Source organism: Montipora foliosa, chromosome 1, assembly GCF_036669935.1.
Source record: "Montipora foliosa isolate CH-2021 chromosome 1, ASM3666993v2, whole genome shotgun sequence".
Lineage (NCBI taxonomy): Eukaryota > Metazoa > Cnidaria > Anthozoa > Scleractinia > Acroporidae > Montipora > Montipora foliosa.
In genome coordinates, this window is record NC_090869.1 from 66,260,069 (window position 1) to 66,280,068 (window position 20,000).

Consider the following 20,000-nt stretch of genomic DNA (forward strand, 5'->3'; position numbering starts at 1 on the left):
CTTAATACCGCACTTTTCGTCATGAACTTACGATTGATTCACAATTACGGTTTGATTGATTACACAATTACGGTTGATTCACAAAACAGCTTCATCAAAACTAGCAAAACTTGACAGGTAAGGATTTTTATTTCGTTTACCGTTTCATTGGTTAAACATTACGTGAAACGCAAATGGACCACGCATTTTTCTTGTCCTTGCACAACTTCTCAAGACCTTTCGAAATCATGGAATTTTTCCCGACAAAGCAAAATAGGTCTACAATTTACCACACTATCGAGATTTCCGTGTTTGTTCTTGTAAATGGCACATAACCAACATCGCTCAAAACCGGCGAACATTCAACGGTTGTGTGTTACACACGAGAGCTCCAGAACTCACCTGGTTGCTTTGGATAAAGCTCCTTGTCAGCAGATCCGATGCCCGGTTCCTCTGCCACCCAAGCGTGACAAGGAAAGATGAGATGCTCTCCGCGGACAGCGCTGTTTAATATGACTTCCTCTACATACCAGTCAGAAGACGAACCACGCCCATCGTGTCCCAAACGAAGCTTCTCTATCTACAACATAAAAATCAAACTTCACTAAATCCTTTGAGGAGCGCGCTCAGAAGGCCGTAAAAAGGCAACTTGCCATCTAAAAGTTATTGCACAGGTTTAGAGCAAAGTTTACGCCGAACGCAAAAGTGAAATTTGTTTGCAAAAAAAAAAAAATTCTGACACCTTTGATAAAAGCTCATTTCTTGCCTGAAACGTTGAAATAAGGAAACTGTCATGGTTTTATGATATATTGCTTTTAAAAGCAGTGGTTCAAAAATCCTGTGTGCAAAGTTTTTTTTTAGCTAATCCTAGATGATATTGCAGGTCGTTAATTGGGTTGAAGCCGTTCATTCTTCTTGTTCCGGAGGAATCGATCCGAAGTCACCATTGACCTACCTTTCCCACATCACCAGCTTCCAGCGTGAAATAATCCGTTTGACCGCGCTCAAACAAGTTCTCCATGATGCCAGATTTCTTGAGCTGCACTTGGCCTGTGTCACCTTTATCCCCGTAAACTTGAACCCAAACATTCGCTTCGGTGCCTGAATTTTTCTCGTCGCCTGTTTTGATAGCCAAGTGGTAAAGACCTAGTACGACAACATGACAGAGAACCGTGACCCAAAACGAAAGTGATCTCGTTGGCTATTTCCAACCAATCAGAACACGATGAAATTGATATAACCGACGTCAAACGCGGGGAAAAAAAGTGCGCGAGAAAAGTATGCATCGGAAGGGTGAAGAAAATGGCGCGAAATCTATTTTGCTCACCTGGCAAAGCCAGAGTGGCGACGAAACAAGTAAACGCACCAAGTAAAAACAGTTTAAAGAGGAAAAATGTACTTACATGGTCTTGAGACAAAGTCTCTCACAATTCTGCCGTCGCCTTTAACAGAGGCCAGCCAGCAGTGCGACGGGAACACCGTGTGCTCACTGCGTGATGGCACATCAACTGTGACTTCCTCCAAGTACCAGCCTGCCTGTCGACTATCATGGCCGACGCTCACTTTATCAATCTAATACAAAAGAAAAACAAGTTACACCGACAACAAGATCATAGATAAACAAAGCCCAAACATAAAGCCACTAGAAATCTCACTTTTCCAATATCGACCGTTTCCACCGTGAACTTGTAAGTTCTTCCTTTCTCAAAACGTATCTTGGAATTTCCAGCTTGGCGTAGCTGGATTTGTTCCGTCAGCCCTTTGTCACCAACAAGCTGAATAAACACATCGCCCTCTGTTCCATCACCAAGAACATCTCCCAATTTGAGACACAGCTGATAAGCGACGACTAAAGCAAACAAAAAATTAAAACAGAAATATGTAGTGAAGAGGTGATTTTTGCCCTGATGGAACACTTCAAAGCTATTTTAGTCAAACTTCCAAACACTAAAAGATGTAAAATATAAAAAATGTTACACTGGTTAAAAAATATTATTGAAAAAAGATCTTGAAATCCCAACGTTTCGGCTACTAACATAAGCCTTCTTCAGGGGTAATAAAAATATACAACGAAGTGACAAATGTATGCACTAAAAGACGTCTTTGCATCAAATGAGGACAAAAACGAATGCTGCAGTTTTGTTACCAATAACCACTGAAGTGCACTGAAGCTATTCTTTGTTGTTTGACACCAAGGATGGAGAGGATGGAGATGCATGAAACTTGAAAAACTGGCCACTTTTTTCACGTTTGGAGACGAAGTCTGCAGAAAGTCACCAAAAACTAAATACGAATAGCTCTTTGTGCCATAAATACATTTCATACCTTCTTAGTGGGTTGTCAGGAATGTTACATACGTGTGAGCTAAAGTACTAATTTAGATTTTTACCCAGTTTTGACCTAAATACAGCATGACAGGGCCCTGTTAAGAAATGCCGTGGGAAGCTTGCGACTCGCGAGGATACTCGGAAAAACCCCGAATGCTCCTTCACAGGAGTCGAAACTACCACCTTCAAAACAAGACCGAACAACAACAACAGAAAGTCTTTCATCTCACTCTTTCTGCTGTCCATGGATTCAGGAGCAGTCGCCAGCATATCTGTCCTTTTTTCTTCAAAATGATATTCATCAGGTGGTGGTAACATCTCTTCACGATACAGATACTCATTCTTGGAGGGTAGTCTGGAGTGTTCTTGTCTGCGGACTGATTCAACAGTCAGTTCTTCTTGCGTGAAGCGCTTTTTTGTTTCCATGGGTGCAACAGGCGGGGCTCCCTCTACAGGAAGGGGTTCTTCGTTCATGACCATCCTCTCTTCAACTATCTTTCTCTGGGATGAGGTTGGGGCTGGTTCTCTTCTGGGAGCAGTGTACCTGAAAATCGCAAACATAAGCTTTGTAACAGAACAGCCTTGAGAGATAAGAGTTAAAGGCAAACAAACATGTTGTCAACCTGTATTCTTCTTCCATGACAGTTTGTTTAAATGGAGGTGTGGTGTAACGTAATTCGTCAGTGGTTGTTTTCTGAGTGTATCTCATCTCCTCCGTCATAACTTTCTTTGTGGACAAACTGTGAAGCTTTTCGTCAGGCTTCTTGGCGACAGGGGGAGGCACTTTGTGTCCATCTGTTCTTGTTGTCTTCTCCAGAGTTGTTGTGATTGTGCTTCTGGTTGGAGAAGTTACACCTGGTTTGACTGGGGCACCTACAGGAAAGGAAAGGAACTTTATTTTAAGTGTCTAGTCGTTCTAGCGCTGGAGCGCTAATTGGGGACACTGTAAACTGAAATGAACAATGAAAGTAAATCAAGTCAAATGTTGGTTTTTGAGGAGAGCCATCCCTGGGCGCTAGCAAAAACGACCAGAAATGCACAAGATGGGATGCAACACAATCGTGAAAGGCATCATGAAGCAGGGTTTTCGAAAGTTTTGTAAAGTAGCGGACATATTCCTGAAAGCACCAGATATGACACTTTTTTTGGCGCAAGGCACCTTGCCAATTTTTTAAATACACTGTACAACACTCAGAAACGATGTTTCCAGTGTTCCTGGAACCAAGAAACAGCTTCCCAGGCAAGGCTGCAGTTCACTCAAATTCTCTTTTAAAAGCAAGTAAAAAATTATAATGATATTGGATGTAAGGAGAAATGTAGACTCGGAAAAATATCCGAGTCCCAGATGGGATTTGAACCCACGACCCTCCGTGATCTAGTCGGATGCTCTAACTACTGAGCTACTGGAGACTCTATGGTGAGCAAGGGTCAATTTGTGGGTCTCGCCTGGAACTGCATCGCGCGGCTACACAGCCAATATCAATATCAATATCAATATCAATATCATTGTTGTTGTTTCATCGTTAACACACTTAAAAAATTATAGTAATAAAAAATAAAACAAACCCCTAAAATATTGGCATCAAAATACTGGACATGAAACGATCGCATAGAACGCCTGGCCTCCGGCCTCAACAAAAACCCCACTTCCAAAGTAAATTTGCCCATTACAGACACCCAAACCCAAAAATAACTGTACTGTTATCAATAACCTTGTTATCTTCAATCGATTGTTCATTCTTAAACTTAAAACCGGCTTCAATTCAAGCAACAATACCAATTCATAATCTGACAGTCTTAATATGATCTGAAACAAAGGCAAGCTACAGTTTCACAAAAGCCACATGGGGGTTCCAGGGAGTTTTGCAGGGGGCAACCTGTGTACTATACTTAACGTAGCTTGCATTTTGTTTCCTCAATTCCTTATGTTGAGTGATATTCATTCTTCACACCATTTCTCAGTGTTACACTGACAGTTACACCTTGACCTAAAGATGGGCCATGGCTTGGTTGCTGAGGTGATTTCTTGCCGCCAGCCACCTAAGTTCCTCCAACAATTTTGGCTATGTGTTTTTAACAAAGGTAACAAGTGGAACAAAGTTGTTGACATTCTCATGATGTAGTAATGATCAATGCAAACAATAGATCTATACAGTGCTACAATGTACCTGGAAGTAGATCTCTCTCTATTCTGCCATCATCTTCATTTTTGGCCAGCCACTGATGGCAGGGAAAAATAACATGTTGGCCATGTGCTGGCACATCCACAGCAACTTCTTCAAGGTACCATCCAGGCGCTGAGCCATAGTTGTCATGTCCAATGCGCAGCTTTTGAACCTGAGTAAGATAGCATAGCACATTGGGTTTCTTGCATTCTGAGTAACTTCACTAAGTCTGAGTCATAAGCCCATAAAATGTTGCATGATCATGACAAGCCTTGATGAAATTCAAACTTTGAGGCCACACGCAAAATTTCCACCCATTTAAAAGTCCTGGATTTATTAAAATTTAAACAACAATTTATTATTCCAGGACTTCCCACTCTTCAGATAGGACACTGCGAATGGCCAACTTGCCTCAGTGAACATTTGCCACCAAAAATCCAACAGGTGCTAACAGAATAATAATGATCGTTAAGTACTATCAAGAAACTACTACACCCAAAAGCTCAACGGAAATGTTCGCATTTAAGTAGGGCATGTAGTTCCCAGTGTTGTGGTCTGTCTTCTGTGATGTATCATGGTTGGGAGGGTAAATGCTCGGAGAAATTAGCTACACCAAGCTACTCTAAAAATCCGAGGGTAAATAAAGATATATGATATGATGATATGAAGTCATTTGGTGTCAAAAAGTTTTGGTACCATTCCAACATCCACTGTTTCCACAATAAACTTGTCAACTCTTCCTTTCTCAAATCTCTTCTCAGCTTTCCCTCCTTGACGTAGCTGGATCTTTTCTGTCTCTCCTTCATTGCCAATCAACTGGAAATAGACATTTGCATCAGTTCCAGCCGTCAGCATATCCCCTGTTTTTACTGCCAAATGATATGAGGTATCTGTGAAATAAGGGATAACGCACAAGAATCGGTCATTGCAGTTATTTGTTTTCATTTTCAGACGCTGTGTGATAAAACTGATTGGCTGTACGTTGATTTATTGGGTACTTTCAGCTAACACAATTTGTGACACACCTTTGACCTGAAAAGGTCCTTTAACTACAAAGTGCTTGAAGGAACTGTTGCTTGTTGTTTTTAAAGTCTGTAAGGTCATCTCTTTACAATAAGCAAGCAATGTTGGCCAGTGATCAGTTTATGTGGTTTTGATGCGGTGAAATTTCTTAGTACCATGACACAAAAATTTCAGTTTTTACATACAAAGCTCATCTGGGAAAGTCATAACCGAACAAGTCTGCAGTACAGCTGTATCACAAATCTTAAATTAAAAGAAAGTGCAGTATCGTGAATTTCATTCAGCACTGGTGGCATTTCTGAAAAGCTCAAAATTATGTTTCTTCGTTGTGTTTAAATCTGTTTAATATTAATTTATTTAGTCTGTTATATCCCAGGAAGGTTTCAGTTATAATAACATGGGTTGACAAATTACCCTTTACTTTTGGCGTGGAATTTCAGCATATAATTTTACACGTGAAATTACAATGTTGCCATGCAACTTTTCCTTCAGTGCCAAAATGGTGTCTTATGAACGCAATTTGTCACGCATGATATTAAAAGCTAATGAAATGGAACACTCGTGAAACAATTATTAGGGAATAATTTCACTTGCGTTTTGGACAAAACGCCTGTGACATTATTTCCTACTTTCACACATCACCATTTGATTACCCGTACTAACACTCACTTGGCCTTGGAGGTCTGGATTCGCCAGGCAAAATATCCCGCTCCATTTTTCTGTCTCCTTTTTCTTCAGCAAGCCAGCAGTAGCAAGGGAATATGGCATGATCTCCCTCTGCTGGGGATACTTCTACCTCTTCAACAAAAATACCCTTACCATCTCCTTTACTGTCATGGCCAATGCGCAGTCTATCAATCTAAAAGGAAACGACAGTTTTCTTCAAATATAGATACATGTATTACATGCAAGCAGAACTGAACTTGACACTTTTCCAACACTGTATTTGCAACGAACATTACTACTTTCTATCCCACAAATTGTCCGACAGACATCTGACTGACTGAGGAACAGATGGATGGACAGACAAAGAGAACAAAATAACGTAAAGGTGTACACATATACTTAACTGACCATGGGCCTGTTTCTCGAAAGTCCCTAACACTTTTTGGGCCAGAAAAACCATTTGTGAAACTGCCAACCGCTTGTTTTGGAAAGCCGATCTTTTAAAATGTTTTCAAGGTAACAAAAAGAAAAATGACTGTGAAGTTTGAAGAGGGAATGGCGACACCTGAAAATAGCCCGTAAAGTTTCAGGACTTTCATTGAAACGGCCCCCAGGGGGCTTTTCATGGTGGATGAAGCAACTATTGACACAAACACAAAAGATCTTTTGACAAACCTAAATAGCAGGAGGCAGAAAGATGGCTATTTTCTAGCAAAGTAAAGAAAGTGAATGGGAAAAACAGCTAGTGGTTGGAATGGTACTTGAGCCCAGAAGCCCTGAAGCTCAGGGTTTCCTGATTTCAAAGAACTCTAACCACTCTGCCACTCTTCCTTCTACCACAAACTAAAAATTATTAGACTAGCTTGCATTGGATGGGCGTCTGATAGCATCACAGACTGGGAGGTAGATAAACTGACCAACTAGTTCACCACAAGAGCAACCTACCAACTTTCATGAACAACCCATTGACTCAATGATTAACCAAGTCGTGTACCTTTCCAATATTCACAGTTTCAACAGTAAACTTGTAAGTTCTTCCCTTCTCAAACTTGTTGAGAGACGAACCAATAGGCCGCAGCATGATCTTGCTTGTTTCTCCTTTCTCTCCAAACAACTGAACATATAAATTGGTATCTGGACTAAGAACATCACCGAGTTTGACAGACATTGTGTATGCAGTGTCTGAAAGTGCAAAAACAAAGAAAATTATCTTAAAAGTCCTTCTGATGTGGGCTCCACATTTTGCAACATTCAAAGATCCGTATGCCCAAATTTCATCTTGTGGCTGAAAGTCATACATTTGCAAGTGTACATAAATTTTCATGTTAAATATAGCTCCCCAGATTTTTGGTGGACTCTGTTTTGCAAGAATTAACCTATGCAATATTTTTTCCACTGTTTTTTTTCCACCACATCATTTTCAACACTTAATAGATTGTTGCTGGAGAAACAAAAGACTTGAGCTTGTTTTGTTGTGTTGGGTGGAACATAGCAGTAACGCAACAAGTGGAGCAGGGCTTATTTGAACTTAGACAAAGAAATCAAATTTAATGGGTTTAATGAATAAGAGAACACAGTACAATGTATGAATGTGGATTATAGCAAGAGTTTTCAGGACCAACGACCAAAAGATCTTGACATGCACATTAGCATCCCAATATATTTTGCAGGGGTGAATGATATCATCACCAACTAAGGGAAAGAGAAGTCAGTCAATACTTACCAGTATCTGTCTTGTCATTTAAATATTTCTTGTATTGTAAATAAACAAATTTCTTCCCATTTAGTAAGAATCTAATATTGTTGATAGCTCATACTATTATTGTCTTACTTGGCAAAGGAGTGATTGCAAACATCTCCCTCTCTATTTTACCATCATCTACATCTTGTGCAAGCCAGCATCGACAAGGAAATTTGACTCTATCTTGACGTGCCGGGACCTCCACTTCCACTTCTTCAACAAAGAAACCTGAGCCATAACCTGTATGGTCGTGACTCAGCTTGATTCTATCAACCTAAATACAAGAAGAATTCCTTAAAAAGAATTCTTTTACTTATTCATTGACGAAGTTATGGAACAGTTTGCCATCTCAAGTACATCTTTGCAGTGATGCAGATAACTTTAAAAATAAATCGCAAGATATTGTAGCTTTTTAGAATGTGTCCTATACATGAAGGGAGGGGCGGTGGCCTCATGGTTAGTGTCGACTCGACTCCAGAGCGAATGGTCTGGGTTCGGGTCCTGGCCTGGAACAGACTTGACCTTTTTTTTTACCTTGACATATAAGTTGTAGCTTTTTGTATTATATTTATGAATTGTTTTTATATATAGAATTGCACATCATATTATAGTTGTAATCATTACACATAAATTTCTATTTTACACATTTGTATTTGGAATGTTTTTTTTAGCTCCTTGAGGAAACATGTTTAAATAAATAAATGATTGATTGATTGATTGATTGATTGATTGATTGATTGAAGAAGAATCTCAACTGTCTTGCAAGAAATCGTAACGGACTGTTTTTTACATCTTGGATATTTTGTCATAAGAAATGTTGCAGCAGACTGAAATGACTTTTCAGTATTTTCTTGGCGAAGTTTTGCAAAAGACTGTTGCATTAAGGAATTATGCAGAAAATATAGCCAAGGGTTTGGAGACCAAAATATCTGTCATTCTGTTATTAAAAAGCAAGGGTTCATTAGGGTTAGTTAATTTGAAGAAATGCACCTAAGAATGATCAGACAATTTTGCAACACAGAAAACCTTGGAACAGTTTATGTTGAAGCAATGGATGTTTCCACATAAAACACTTTTCCAACTGTTTCCTGCAGGTTAAAACACTATAATGCCAGGCCACTCTTAATATTCTTTTCAGTGATCACTGCAAGGAGCTGGAGCCAGGCCAGACAAGTTCAAAAACAAAAGAGAAACAATAATTTCTTGGGCCTGGTCACTTTCAATCATTTCAACCAAGTTCAGTAAAATGGCCAGTTAACCTAAATAACTAATATGGATGATCCAAAATTAATAGAACTTGACCTAAAAACCTGTTAACATTGTGAAGCAGCCCTGCGATCGCCTTTCACGCCAATAACCAAATAATTACTTAATTTTTCAGCACTAGAAAGGTCTCAAGAAACAAGTCTTCATTCAATATTGACAATACTATTTTTCAGTGCTAACCTTGCCAATGTCAACTGTGTCTACTGTAAACTTATATGTCCTTCCTTTCTCAAATTTGTTCCTCGTATCCCCAGCTTGCCGGAGCTGTATCTTGGCTGTATTTCCTCGCTCACCAAAAAGCTGTATGTAAACATTTCCATCTGTTCCCGAGCCTTTGACATCACCAACTTTGATACTGAGGTTGTATGTTGCTTCAAAGGAATGAATGAGTTAAGAAAAAAATAAATTTCTGCTGTTTTCTGAGATAATTATTTCCAATTAGGTGAAAAAATAAGGAAGAAAAAAAATTTAGAAAAACCAAAACTGTTCATTCTACAATCTGGGTAAATAATTTGTTCATGATTCAGAGTGTAATAAATCACTCATTGAATGGAAATTATAATAACACCCCCTGAATTGCTCAGCTAGTTATACAGACTAAGCCAGAGTTATTAAATCAAAATATTTCTGAGTGATTTTATGTTCCAAGAAATAAACGTCTACCAATTATAGAGACGTTAGTTTAAATTTCATCATTGATTGCCATCACATCACAAACTGTTTTGCATTCAAGTTTTGACAGAATGTTGCAGTGCATGTGTTCAGTAATAGATCACAGGTGATGTCAAAATGTGGTAAGAACAAAAAAGTGGCACACGAGACGATAGCTGAGTGTGTCACTGATGTTCCTACCACATTTTGATGTCTTCTGTGATCTATTACTGAACAGTAATATAGAATCTAAAAGCTTTTGATGGTTATATACATCAGGTATGCATCTGTACTCTAATAGATCATAAGTTATTGAGCCTATAAATTAGGAATAGATGCATGCCTGTCATTAAACCTGGCCGGAACAATGATATTGTGCTTGCTATAATTGAAGAGATTTAATATAACGTAGCTCTCGAAAGTGACTCCTGTTGCTTAGAGGTAGAGCATCCAGTCCACATTTGTCATAAGTTGCCAAAAGGTCTGGATAGTAGGGATAACGATATTTTAAGAAACAACACAACACTTTTTAAATTTAAAAACATGTTTCGACAGAAACTTCTGCCATCTTCAGTTTAAATTACAAAGTACAGAGTTGAATATATAGTGTGAACCAAAATGCTAATTAGCTGAAGGACACATGACAATGTGAAAGATTACAAAGAAAGTTTTAAATTAACATGATAAAGTTGATGATTAAGTGTAGGTTTCTCCCATTGAATATGAATAGCTTCTTTTAGCTGGAAGGTGGTAGAAGCGTGATCTAGGATGCTAAAACAACCATTAGAGCACAAAAGGCGGCAATGCTCAGAATTCTGTAGATGTTTGAAGACGTGCGAGGTCCTATCACTGAAAGTGTGCTCACGTACGCGCGTGGAAAAATGCCGGGTAGTTTCGCCGACATAGCAGGCACTACAGCCCACACACAAAAACTTGCAGATGTGGTATACAAGTTTTTGTGTGCGGGCTGTAATTCTGCTCTGCAAGTAAAAATAATTCCAACCAAAACAGGGATGGCACAGTGGTGAGAGAACTTGCCTCTTGCCAATGCGACTCAGGTTCAATTCCCAGATCTGGTGTCATCTGTGGGTTGATTTTTTTTTGTTTTGTTTTTTTAATTTAAATCCTTTATTAAACATACACACGTGCAGTTAACATTCACAAAAGACAATCTGCAACACTAATAAACACTACAACTTGAAGCTGACAAAAAAGAAACCTAATACAATAAAAACCTTAGTAGTAACTAAAATTAAATGAGAGCGCAATGAGTTTGTTGTTGGTTCTCTACTCTGCTATGAGTGGTTTTTCTCTGGATATCCCAGTGTTCCCCTCTCGTCAAAAACCAATATGATTTGATATGTATTAATTTGATTTGATTTCATATGTGCATGACCCCACAAGCTCTTCAGCTTTAAACATTATCATGTGAAAATAAGGTTCTACTATTACCCCTTACACTTAAGTCACTGCTGTAAAAATTGTTACACTCACTGGTAAGAGGACATTACATGTGCAAACTAAAATTGGACTTGTCTCTAACTAAACTGTATGTGCATTTCCAGACATGAATGAAGTTTGGACAGAATAATCAACACGCAAATATGGAGACTACAAGTATTTCACTTGAAAAATCTTTACTTTAGGATTTCACTTTGAGACAGATTAAGAAACTACATATTGCAATGGCCCCCCTTCAGCAAATAGTAGTAGTAATAATAATAATAATAATAATAATAATAATAATAATAATAATAATTGAATAACCTTTAATTTAAGTTGACCTTGATACAATGCTGAAATGCTATTAAATCTAATTTCACACCTGCTCATGGTAACATGCAGTTTTATATTAACCAAATTACCAACTTAAAATTTGACTTTTTTCACCCTAAATAAAGACCATACAAAACAAGATTTAATGAAGATTGTATCAAAAAAGGAATCTGTACACAAAAAAGACAGAATTTAATTTGAACAGATATAAAAATATAGTTCACCTCTCTGAGACTAAAACAGCAATGACAAAAAAGTTAATCATTCAAAGGTTAGCCGATAGATATAAGATGTTTTTAGATCACTGAGCAAACATGAAGGGATTTTTCAACTGTTAGAGCATATTATTAAATTCAACAAAAAATATGTTCACTAAATAACCAAAATTTAATGCAAAACAAGAGAAAAACATAACCTTTGCTGCAGAATCACACAATCAAAGCTTATATTGACATAAAACTGCATATTACACAAAAGACTGTGGTCATGTGTCATGTAAGATTTAAATGAAGCCAATCCTGGTTTTCTGAGAAAATTGAAAGAGGAAAATCAAACTACCCTTTGCTTTGCCATCTGACGAAACCATTGCCAACAATCTCATGGATAAGGACTGTGCGTTCCACATATCCATCTTTGTTAAATTTGAAATCCCAAGTCATTCCTCTGATGCCATTAATAATGCAAGAAAGCCAAGGACAAAACAAAAAATCATAATTAAACACCTTTCATCCAGGAACTCCCCTGAATTCATAAAGAGCTATAAATAGACTGAACAAATAATACGTTTATTAAAATTGGTCACATTGTAAACAATATGACCACTGATACACCACAGTTTGTAATGTTAATAATCATTACTTGTCAACTCTGGGCTAACTTTTTGCCTCCGGGCACAAAAATGTCAAACATTTGTTCCAGGTCTTAATAAAAATATATATTTTTATTACGATTTTGACAATAAAAGCATACAGCTGGTCACAACCAACAACCAAAAAGAAAAGACATGACAATTCAACATAAAGGACACAGTTGGGAATTTCATGTATAAAGCCAGACCACATTTCCATCATGTCAATAATAAAGATTTTGCTACAAAATTAAATGATATTTTTATTTCATAACATTTGTGTTTTGATTTCATTCTGAAATAATTAATGTCAGATATGCAAGCAGAAGCTAATGGAGTTTAATTAAAACAGAGTAAAGATCAGCAAGAGTGGTGTGTCCATACCTTTTTCAAAATAGAGGGGGAAAGTTCTGCTTTAATCCAGAAGCAGTACTTGCAGTGCAAAACTTAAAATAAATAAATTATAATGTAGATTGGAACAATCATAAACCTTTTTCGACATAATAAAAGTCAGCCTGAAAGAGAGGTTTGCAGGAAAAAGACAAAGGAAAGTGGATGATATGGAAACATTATTCACATTCATTCCAACGTGTTCCTAGTGTTTTTGTCCTCACTGCCTCACTATCAAGCTGAATATAAATTTTGATATTTTGAAAAAGGCCTATTGTTTAATTATTATACAGTACTAAAGAAAAAACCTTGATCTTATGTATCTTTTTCCTAGACTAAGTATGCCAGAAGGAATGACATTGGTTATTTTTTGTACCTACAGTGGCTGTAGGTGAAACTATTATTAAAATATGTAAGTGGCATTGTAAGCTTGCCTCTTGCAACACTTTTAAATGTTTCTGTTTCCCAAGGAGTGTACCCGGCCAAGCTAAACTTATCAAAAATAGTACCAGTGTTTAAATCTGGCATTGAGCTTGATGGGAATAATTATTATAGACCAATTATCCAATTTTAACAGAATTTTCGAAAAGTTAATGTATTCTAAGATGATCTCTTTTATCAAAGAGAATGGATTACTTTATCAGGCACAGTATGGCTTTCGTAAATCACATTCTACACAACATGCAATTTTGGATATTATTAATACAATACAAACTAATATGGATAAACGCCTTTTCTCATGTTTCTCTTGATTTAAAGAAAGAATTTGATACAGTTAATCGAGGTATATTATTAAACAAACTGGAACATTATGGTTTCCACGGAATAATTAATGAATGGTTTTCTTCTTATTTAAGTAACTGAACGCAAACAACAGAATTTAAATGTCATTGTGTGGTTCCAGAAAATATCCATACCCCCACCACAGAAGACATTTTGATTTGCACCTCCCCTCCCCCCAGGATTTTCCGTTCCAGGGGGGTCTTTGATGACCCCCCTCCCCTCAGGAATTTCCAGAATTTTTTTACTTATAAAAACGAAAGTGAATTAGTTACGTAATTGCGGTAGAATTTTATTACAACAGTGTAAACATTAAGGTTAACTTTTAGAAAAATATAACGCTTTGTTAAGCTCATTATCCAGCTAAACTTTTAGCTTGTGCGCTATCAACTTTGCAAAGCTTAAACATTTGGGTTGCACGTCGACTGTTTCACGTTTTTGTGCAAACTTCGATGAGAACATTTCACTCGCTTAAACAACTTCGCAAACCATAATAAATAAAACAGAAACTTACAAGGTTCCTTTGTCTACACATTTTGTCAGTTTCTTCAGGTTGATTCTTTAATATTTAGGGACCACACATGTTGACGCGGTAGGTTTCGTGAACGTTGTCACAAAGGCGATTGTTTTACGAAGAATATTATTGAGGCCAAAATAATCCATCATATTTGTAAACTTAGATCTGGCAATTTATGTGCAGTCTTCAAATTTACTGACTCTCCAGCAGTCCTTCTCGCCGGTAAATGACAGACAGCCTCACTGTTGCTTGCCTTTGAGCCACGGATGGAATCGAGAGAGCGACTGTTATTGTTTTTGGCGCGATTTACTTCCTCTAATGAGTAGTCAAACTCCTGTTTTAGAATTTCCAGTTTGACATAACGAACTGAACCTCAACAATCGTTTCCCGAGGCCGCAATAAATATTGCGTTTACTCAAAGAAGAGAAAACTTGACTCCCGGTTCCTGTCTGTGGTCTAAATGCCACCCACAAAAAAGAAAATGTAGTTGCATGCAAGCGTTGAGATGGTGGGAACTTGCCTCTTATCGCATTTTCAATGAGTTACTACCCCCAGTAAAACATAAATCCTATCAAAAATGTGTTTACAGCATGTGAAGGTAGCGAAAAGTGATACTCAAGTGAACGGAAGTGTTGGTTGGACGAAAAAGAGACAAAGCTGGAAGTCTGGGGCAGAGACTACAGTTGAGACCGCCATTTTGAATGTTTTGAATCTGTCCCAAATGAAAGACACGTTGTTCTTAGCTTCGGGAGACTGTAGCGCTAGCTAACTCAAAGAAAAACGGGAACATTGAAGCTAATAGTATTAACTTTATCTCAAAACTGACTTTTGTTTCAAAACATCATCCGATAGTGTGTTTTGTGCTTCAGATCGATCGTATGTTGCTTTCAATGTTTTGTATGTGGTTCGTGACCCTTTGGAAAAGTAGTTTCCCACGAAACCCCCCTACCCCTTGGAAATTACTGCCCTTTAACCCCCCCTCTCCCTCGGAATTTCCAATGGTCTTCCGTGGTGGGGGTATGGATATTTTCTGGAACCACACATTTCTAATAAGGCTGCAATTACCTGTGGCGTGCCTCAAGGGTCTGTCTTGGGATCCCTCCCTTTTCTATTATATGTAAACGACATACAGTACGCCTCGAACAAATTCAATTTCTACCTCTTTGCTGATGATACAAATATCCTCTATATGCCGACAAAGAGACATTCATGAAATCTCTTGAAACCCTTGTAAACTGTGAACTTCGTAAGGTATGTAACTGGCTAACAGCAAACAGGTTATTAAACCCTCAACATTAAAAAATCTAATTACATTATTTTTCAACCTTATCAAAAGAGACTAGCGCTCAAACTGAAAATTGTGGTATATGATAATGTACTGAGCAAATGAGTTAACCTTGAATGTAAGAGAGTTAATCCTCATTGTGCTAGCACATAGCACATAAGGCCGTGAATGTCAAGATTATGTAAAATACCTTAAGGTTTTCATACACTGCAGTTCAAGCTGGAAATCTCATACTGAACACATCATGGTCAAAATAAGTAGATTAGTTGGGATTATTGCGAAACTTAGGCATTTTGTGCCACCAAATACTCTACTGCGCATTTATCAATCTTTAATAATTATTGCCCTACATACATGTATCTTATGGACTAACCGCATGGGGTCTTGCATGTAAATCAGGCCTGACGAAAATTATAGTCCTTCAAAAACTAGCACTTAGATTTATATTTTCCGTAGAGAGATGTGAACATGCAGTCCCTCTGTTTATTGATGCCAATATTCTACCAATAAATTTCTTTATTTCAGATCCATCTGTTGTTTAATGCATGATACATGTACAGAATCGAAAGGTACCCAGTAACATTTTAAACCTATTCGGCAACACTACCAGTATTCATTGTAATTATAACACTTGGTCTTCGTCTGCAAATAAATTCTATATTTAGAAATCTAGATTAGAAATCCAAAAAAGAGCTTTCTCAAGAGTAGGAGCTAAAATTTGGAATGAGATACCAGCATCATTAAGAGAGCTCCCAAAAAAACACTTCCAAAGGAAACTCCACTCTTTCCTTCTCGATATTCTTAAGAAGCATGATGATTATATCGATATTTCCCAAATTACCTCTGCTCTAAATACATACAAATAGAACTTGAGTTCTTCATACAAACATACCTTGTAACGATACTTATGTCGCTGAACTTGTAATTATACTACTGATTTAAGTTAACACATCTGTGCAAGTAATTATGCAGGTCTCCTTTGGTAAATTTAGCAATTACTTATTATTTTTATTGTAATATTTTAGTGTGACTATTCTGCCCAGATTAGCAAATGCTATTTGCTTTTGTGTTGTGTATTGTCAATTATTCTTTAAATAAAGTTGAAGTTGATTATCAGAAAAATTGGGACCAAGCCTTAAAAAAATACGGATAATTTAATACACTGTATTTAAAGCTCACTTACTGCTTGATCGTCCAGAAGTTGATGATCTTGGCATGGTAGACGAAGATGATGGTGTAGCATTGGGTGTTGATGAAGAAGTGCGAGGTAGTGACTGGCTTGTGTTGCGATAGGTTTTTGTACCAACAGAGCTGGACTGGGAAGAATGCTGTGAACCTGACATAAAAAAAGACAGCCATGAAGAAATTGAGGAAAAGATGGAAATCACATTACCACATTTGATTCCCAGCCTTGGCATCAAATGTGGGTTGAGTTTTTTTGGTTCTCTACTCTACTTTTATCCTATAAGCTGGGCTGTCATTAGAGGCTATGTTTAACTGTCATGACAAAACATCTGCAAGCAATAGAAATTTTCAGATTGAAAATTACCAGCTACCAGCTGCTAGTGTAGCCAGCCCTGAAGAGGTGTCTTGAAAGTTTAGAAAACAGAGGTTGTTTTGGCTGAGTAAAAAATGAATACATGTAGTATTATTTACCAGTTGGTGTTTGGTAACCATCAGATACATATCCAGAGGGATTGCCCGCAGTTGGTGTCCGTCTCCCATCTGAACCAGGACCACTTTGGTTTCCTGGACTGTAAGGGCCCCGATAATCCTCAACAGAAGACTGTGAACCTGGCCCACGACGACCAGACCGGTATTCATCCCCTGGAACGTATTGCTTTGTTAAAGCTCTTGGTGTGTTACCATTGACAGCTCTGTTGTCAATTGTATATCGTTCAACTGTGGTTTGCGCACTTCCAGGATCATAGGAATCTTGCACAACCTTGCCATCCACTGTTTTCAATGTACGGAGTTCTGTTCTTGTAACTACTTTCTTAACAGTTTGCCCAGGGGTCAACTCTGCAATAAAATAAAACCATTGTACTTGGTGAATAATTATACAAGAAAGTGTCGAACACTGCCCAGGAGTAGATGGGTTAACATAATGTAGGTTAATAACAACTACTTCACAGGTAAGTTGGGTGCCTGAGATGTCCAAGGACCTTCCACTAGTGGTGGGTAGCCACTGTTTTGGTGGCAGGGATTGACAATTAACCTAGACATGAAATACATTGCATAACAGATGACAGGCACCTGTCATAATGATAAAAACAGAGGGAAAAAGGGGGAGGGGAGGTGAGGTAAAAACTTATTGGATGTTAAGTGACTCACATACTGTTTGAAATGAGAAGAGGGGGCGTGTTCAACGACGCTGTGGTTCATGCAGCCGACCAAACTGGTCCAAATGTATGATGACTTCACTCTGAATCAGGAAGCAACGCTTACTGATAATAGAGATGGAGGGCCTAGTTGAGTGGCAAAAGCAGTCAAAGGAAGGTGCTGCGATTCTCAGTTGAGTATGACACTAGGGTAGTTTGGTGACAAAGTTTCAGCGTTAAAGTTACCATGTTGTCACGCGCAACATGCTTCGTTTCCAAGGGTAACTTTTCAGGGTTTCACGTCTTAAAACTGGTAACGGTCGCCAGTTTGACTTTATAGATTTTGGCTGGTTCATTGCTCATGACGTCAAGGCCCTAAAAGTTACTCTTGGAAACGAAGCAAGTTGCCCTTGACGACATGGTAACTTTAACGCTGACCAAACTTCTCTAGTGTCATGCTCAACTGAGAATCGTAGTAGGGGGGTCAAAATGAGAGTCTATCGGCAGATAGGCCTGGTAAGTAATATTTTCACTCTGTCTGTAATGTTATTTTTCACTTCTGACTACCTGCTTCCATAAGATCTTTTTCCCAGTCTTGACTCATGAGTGCATTTGAATGTGGTCCAGCTGTCTGGTTGCTCTTACCATTAACTAAACTTCTATCGTAAAAAGGATCGTGCTCATCCCTAAAATTAAAAATATTCCAACAATAAATGAAAGACAAACTTTATAAATGTTTTAATTACAAAAACTGTGTACAGTTAATTTGTACGTTTTTCATTAGGCAAAAATTTAATCTTTAAAGACTGCCGACAAAATAGTTATCCCAAAAGCCTCTGACAGCTTTCTCCATCAACATGACTCTCTTTTACCACCATTGAATCAATAGAAACACAAAACGTTCAGTATGATCTTCAGCAGATCAGAAGCATAAAAATCACAGACATTTATCCTCAAGAAGGCCAGTACATCTTGTGGTAGTATTTCAATTTCAAAAAAGGATAGTAGTATCATTTATATTTCCAGAAGGAAAAAAATACTTCTTTGCACCTGTTACAACAGAGTTGCTTCATCTTGCCTGCTAATTTTTGCTCTTTAATTTTACTGAGCTTTTTGCTTTTTAATTTAAAACTTCTAAAACCAACCATTTATCATTCTAACCATGGGTTTGAAAATAGCCAGGGGGTTTAAAACAATTATTTTGAACATTTCTGTAATTATTACAGTATCGCTGGCACCAAAAGCCACATCTTATCAATTCACTTAAGACGTAAAAACCTTTTAAAACTTGTTCAATACAGTATAGACTGAAACAACTACAAAAGACCATTCTTTTTATCAAAACCTGATTGTATGTATTAATAATTTTGTATAAAAATGCATTTTTCAATGCCCAAAAAAAAAAGGAACAAAGTGGCCTTTGATGCAAATAAACAGAAACTGTGCATAAACATATACACCAGATAACATCACAAAATTATAATGAATACCTTGAGTCAGAAAGTCCTCTTTCTTGAAGGACTTTCCTAAAAAAAGAGCCAAAGTCACATCACTGTTAGTTGCGAATTAAGGATACATATTATACACGTATGGTGTCAAAGTGCAAACACGTACCACAAAGTGAAATAGTAATTAGTTATCTTGTTAAGTGGCAAAAGGATCACTGGTCAATACCAAAGCTTTCTTCAATATGTCAAACAAACAACTTTTGCAGTTGCTATTTTGCATAACACACAACTTAAATTGATTAAAGTGCCACTACGACGAAAATTTTGGCTTTCTTTTCGGATTTTTTCGACGTCAATTAAGTCAATATTGTTCAAAATAATACAATGCATTGAAATTTGGAACGATAGAAGCGAGATAAGTCGGGAAATAGTCAGCCAAAAACTGCTAAAAATCTGTCCGCCATTACTCAGACAGCATTGGAGAACCCTGCAATTATTTTGTAAGCGGTCTACACGCAAGACTTGGCTCTTGACGTCATACGTGCATTGCTTTGTGGCGTTTGACAAAGCAAACAAGTCGATCAAGGAGTAATGTATATAATATCAGCAAAAAGCAACTCAAGTGGCGATTTCTCACATCTCACAGATGGCATGGGAAATTAGCCGCCTTTATTTTGAGCGTTGCACGCATGACATCAGACCCCAGGCAATCCAGCTAGACCCAACCCTTTTCCTTGCTCACGGTCATTTGCCGTTCTAGTAATGGCGGACAGCGAAAACCGAAAAACTATGTTACATACTTCCCATGAGAATTTTGA

At 37.8% G+C, this 20,000-nt stretch overlaps 1 protein-coding gene across 4 annotated transcripts in view; it reads right to left on the minus strand.

The window, feature by feature from the left end:
- Window positions 1–20,000, minus strand: part of LOC138005513 (lipoxygenase homology domain-containing protein 1-like) — a 38,930-nt gene that overhangs the window by 11,773 nt on the left and 7,157 nt on the right. For 3 of the 4 annotated variants that reach the window (XM_068851732.1, XM_068851734.1, XM_068851740.1), the window contains 16 exons: window positions 19,225–19,260; window positions 18,302–18,420; window positions 17,070–17,435; window positions 16,597–16,749; window positions 9,348–9,538; window positions 7,992–8,175; window positions 7,155–7,342; window positions 6,164–6,353; window positions 5,168–5,361; window positions 4,475–4,643; window positions 2,930–3,179; window positions 2,537–2,850; window positions 1,635–1,828; window positions 1,383–1,551; window positions 935–1,125; window positions 382–559 (listed from right to left, as the gene is read on the minus strand). In XM_068851732.1, the coding sequence (XP_068707833.1) occupies window positions 382–559; window positions 935–1,125; window positions 1,383–1,551; window positions 1,635–1,828; window positions 2,537–2,850; window positions 2,930–3,179; window positions 4,475–4,643; window positions 5,168–5,361; window positions 6,164–6,353; window positions 7,155–7,342; window positions 7,992–8,175; window positions 9,348–9,538; window positions 16,597–16,749; window positions 17,070–17,435; window positions 18,302–18,420; window positions 19,225–19,260 (3,086 nt within the window). The remainder of the gene's footprint in view (window positions 1–381; window positions 560–934; window positions 1,126–1,382; window positions 1,552–1,634; window positions 1,829–2,536; window positions 2,851–2,929; window positions 3,180–4,474; window positions 4,644–5,167; window positions 5,362–6,163; window positions 6,354–7,154; window positions 7,343–7,991; window positions 8,176–9,347; window positions 9,539–16,596; window positions 16,750–17,069; window positions 17,436–18,301; window positions 18,421–19,224; window positions 19,261–20,000) is intronic. The other variant, XM_068851743.1, reaches the window with a different exon arrangement.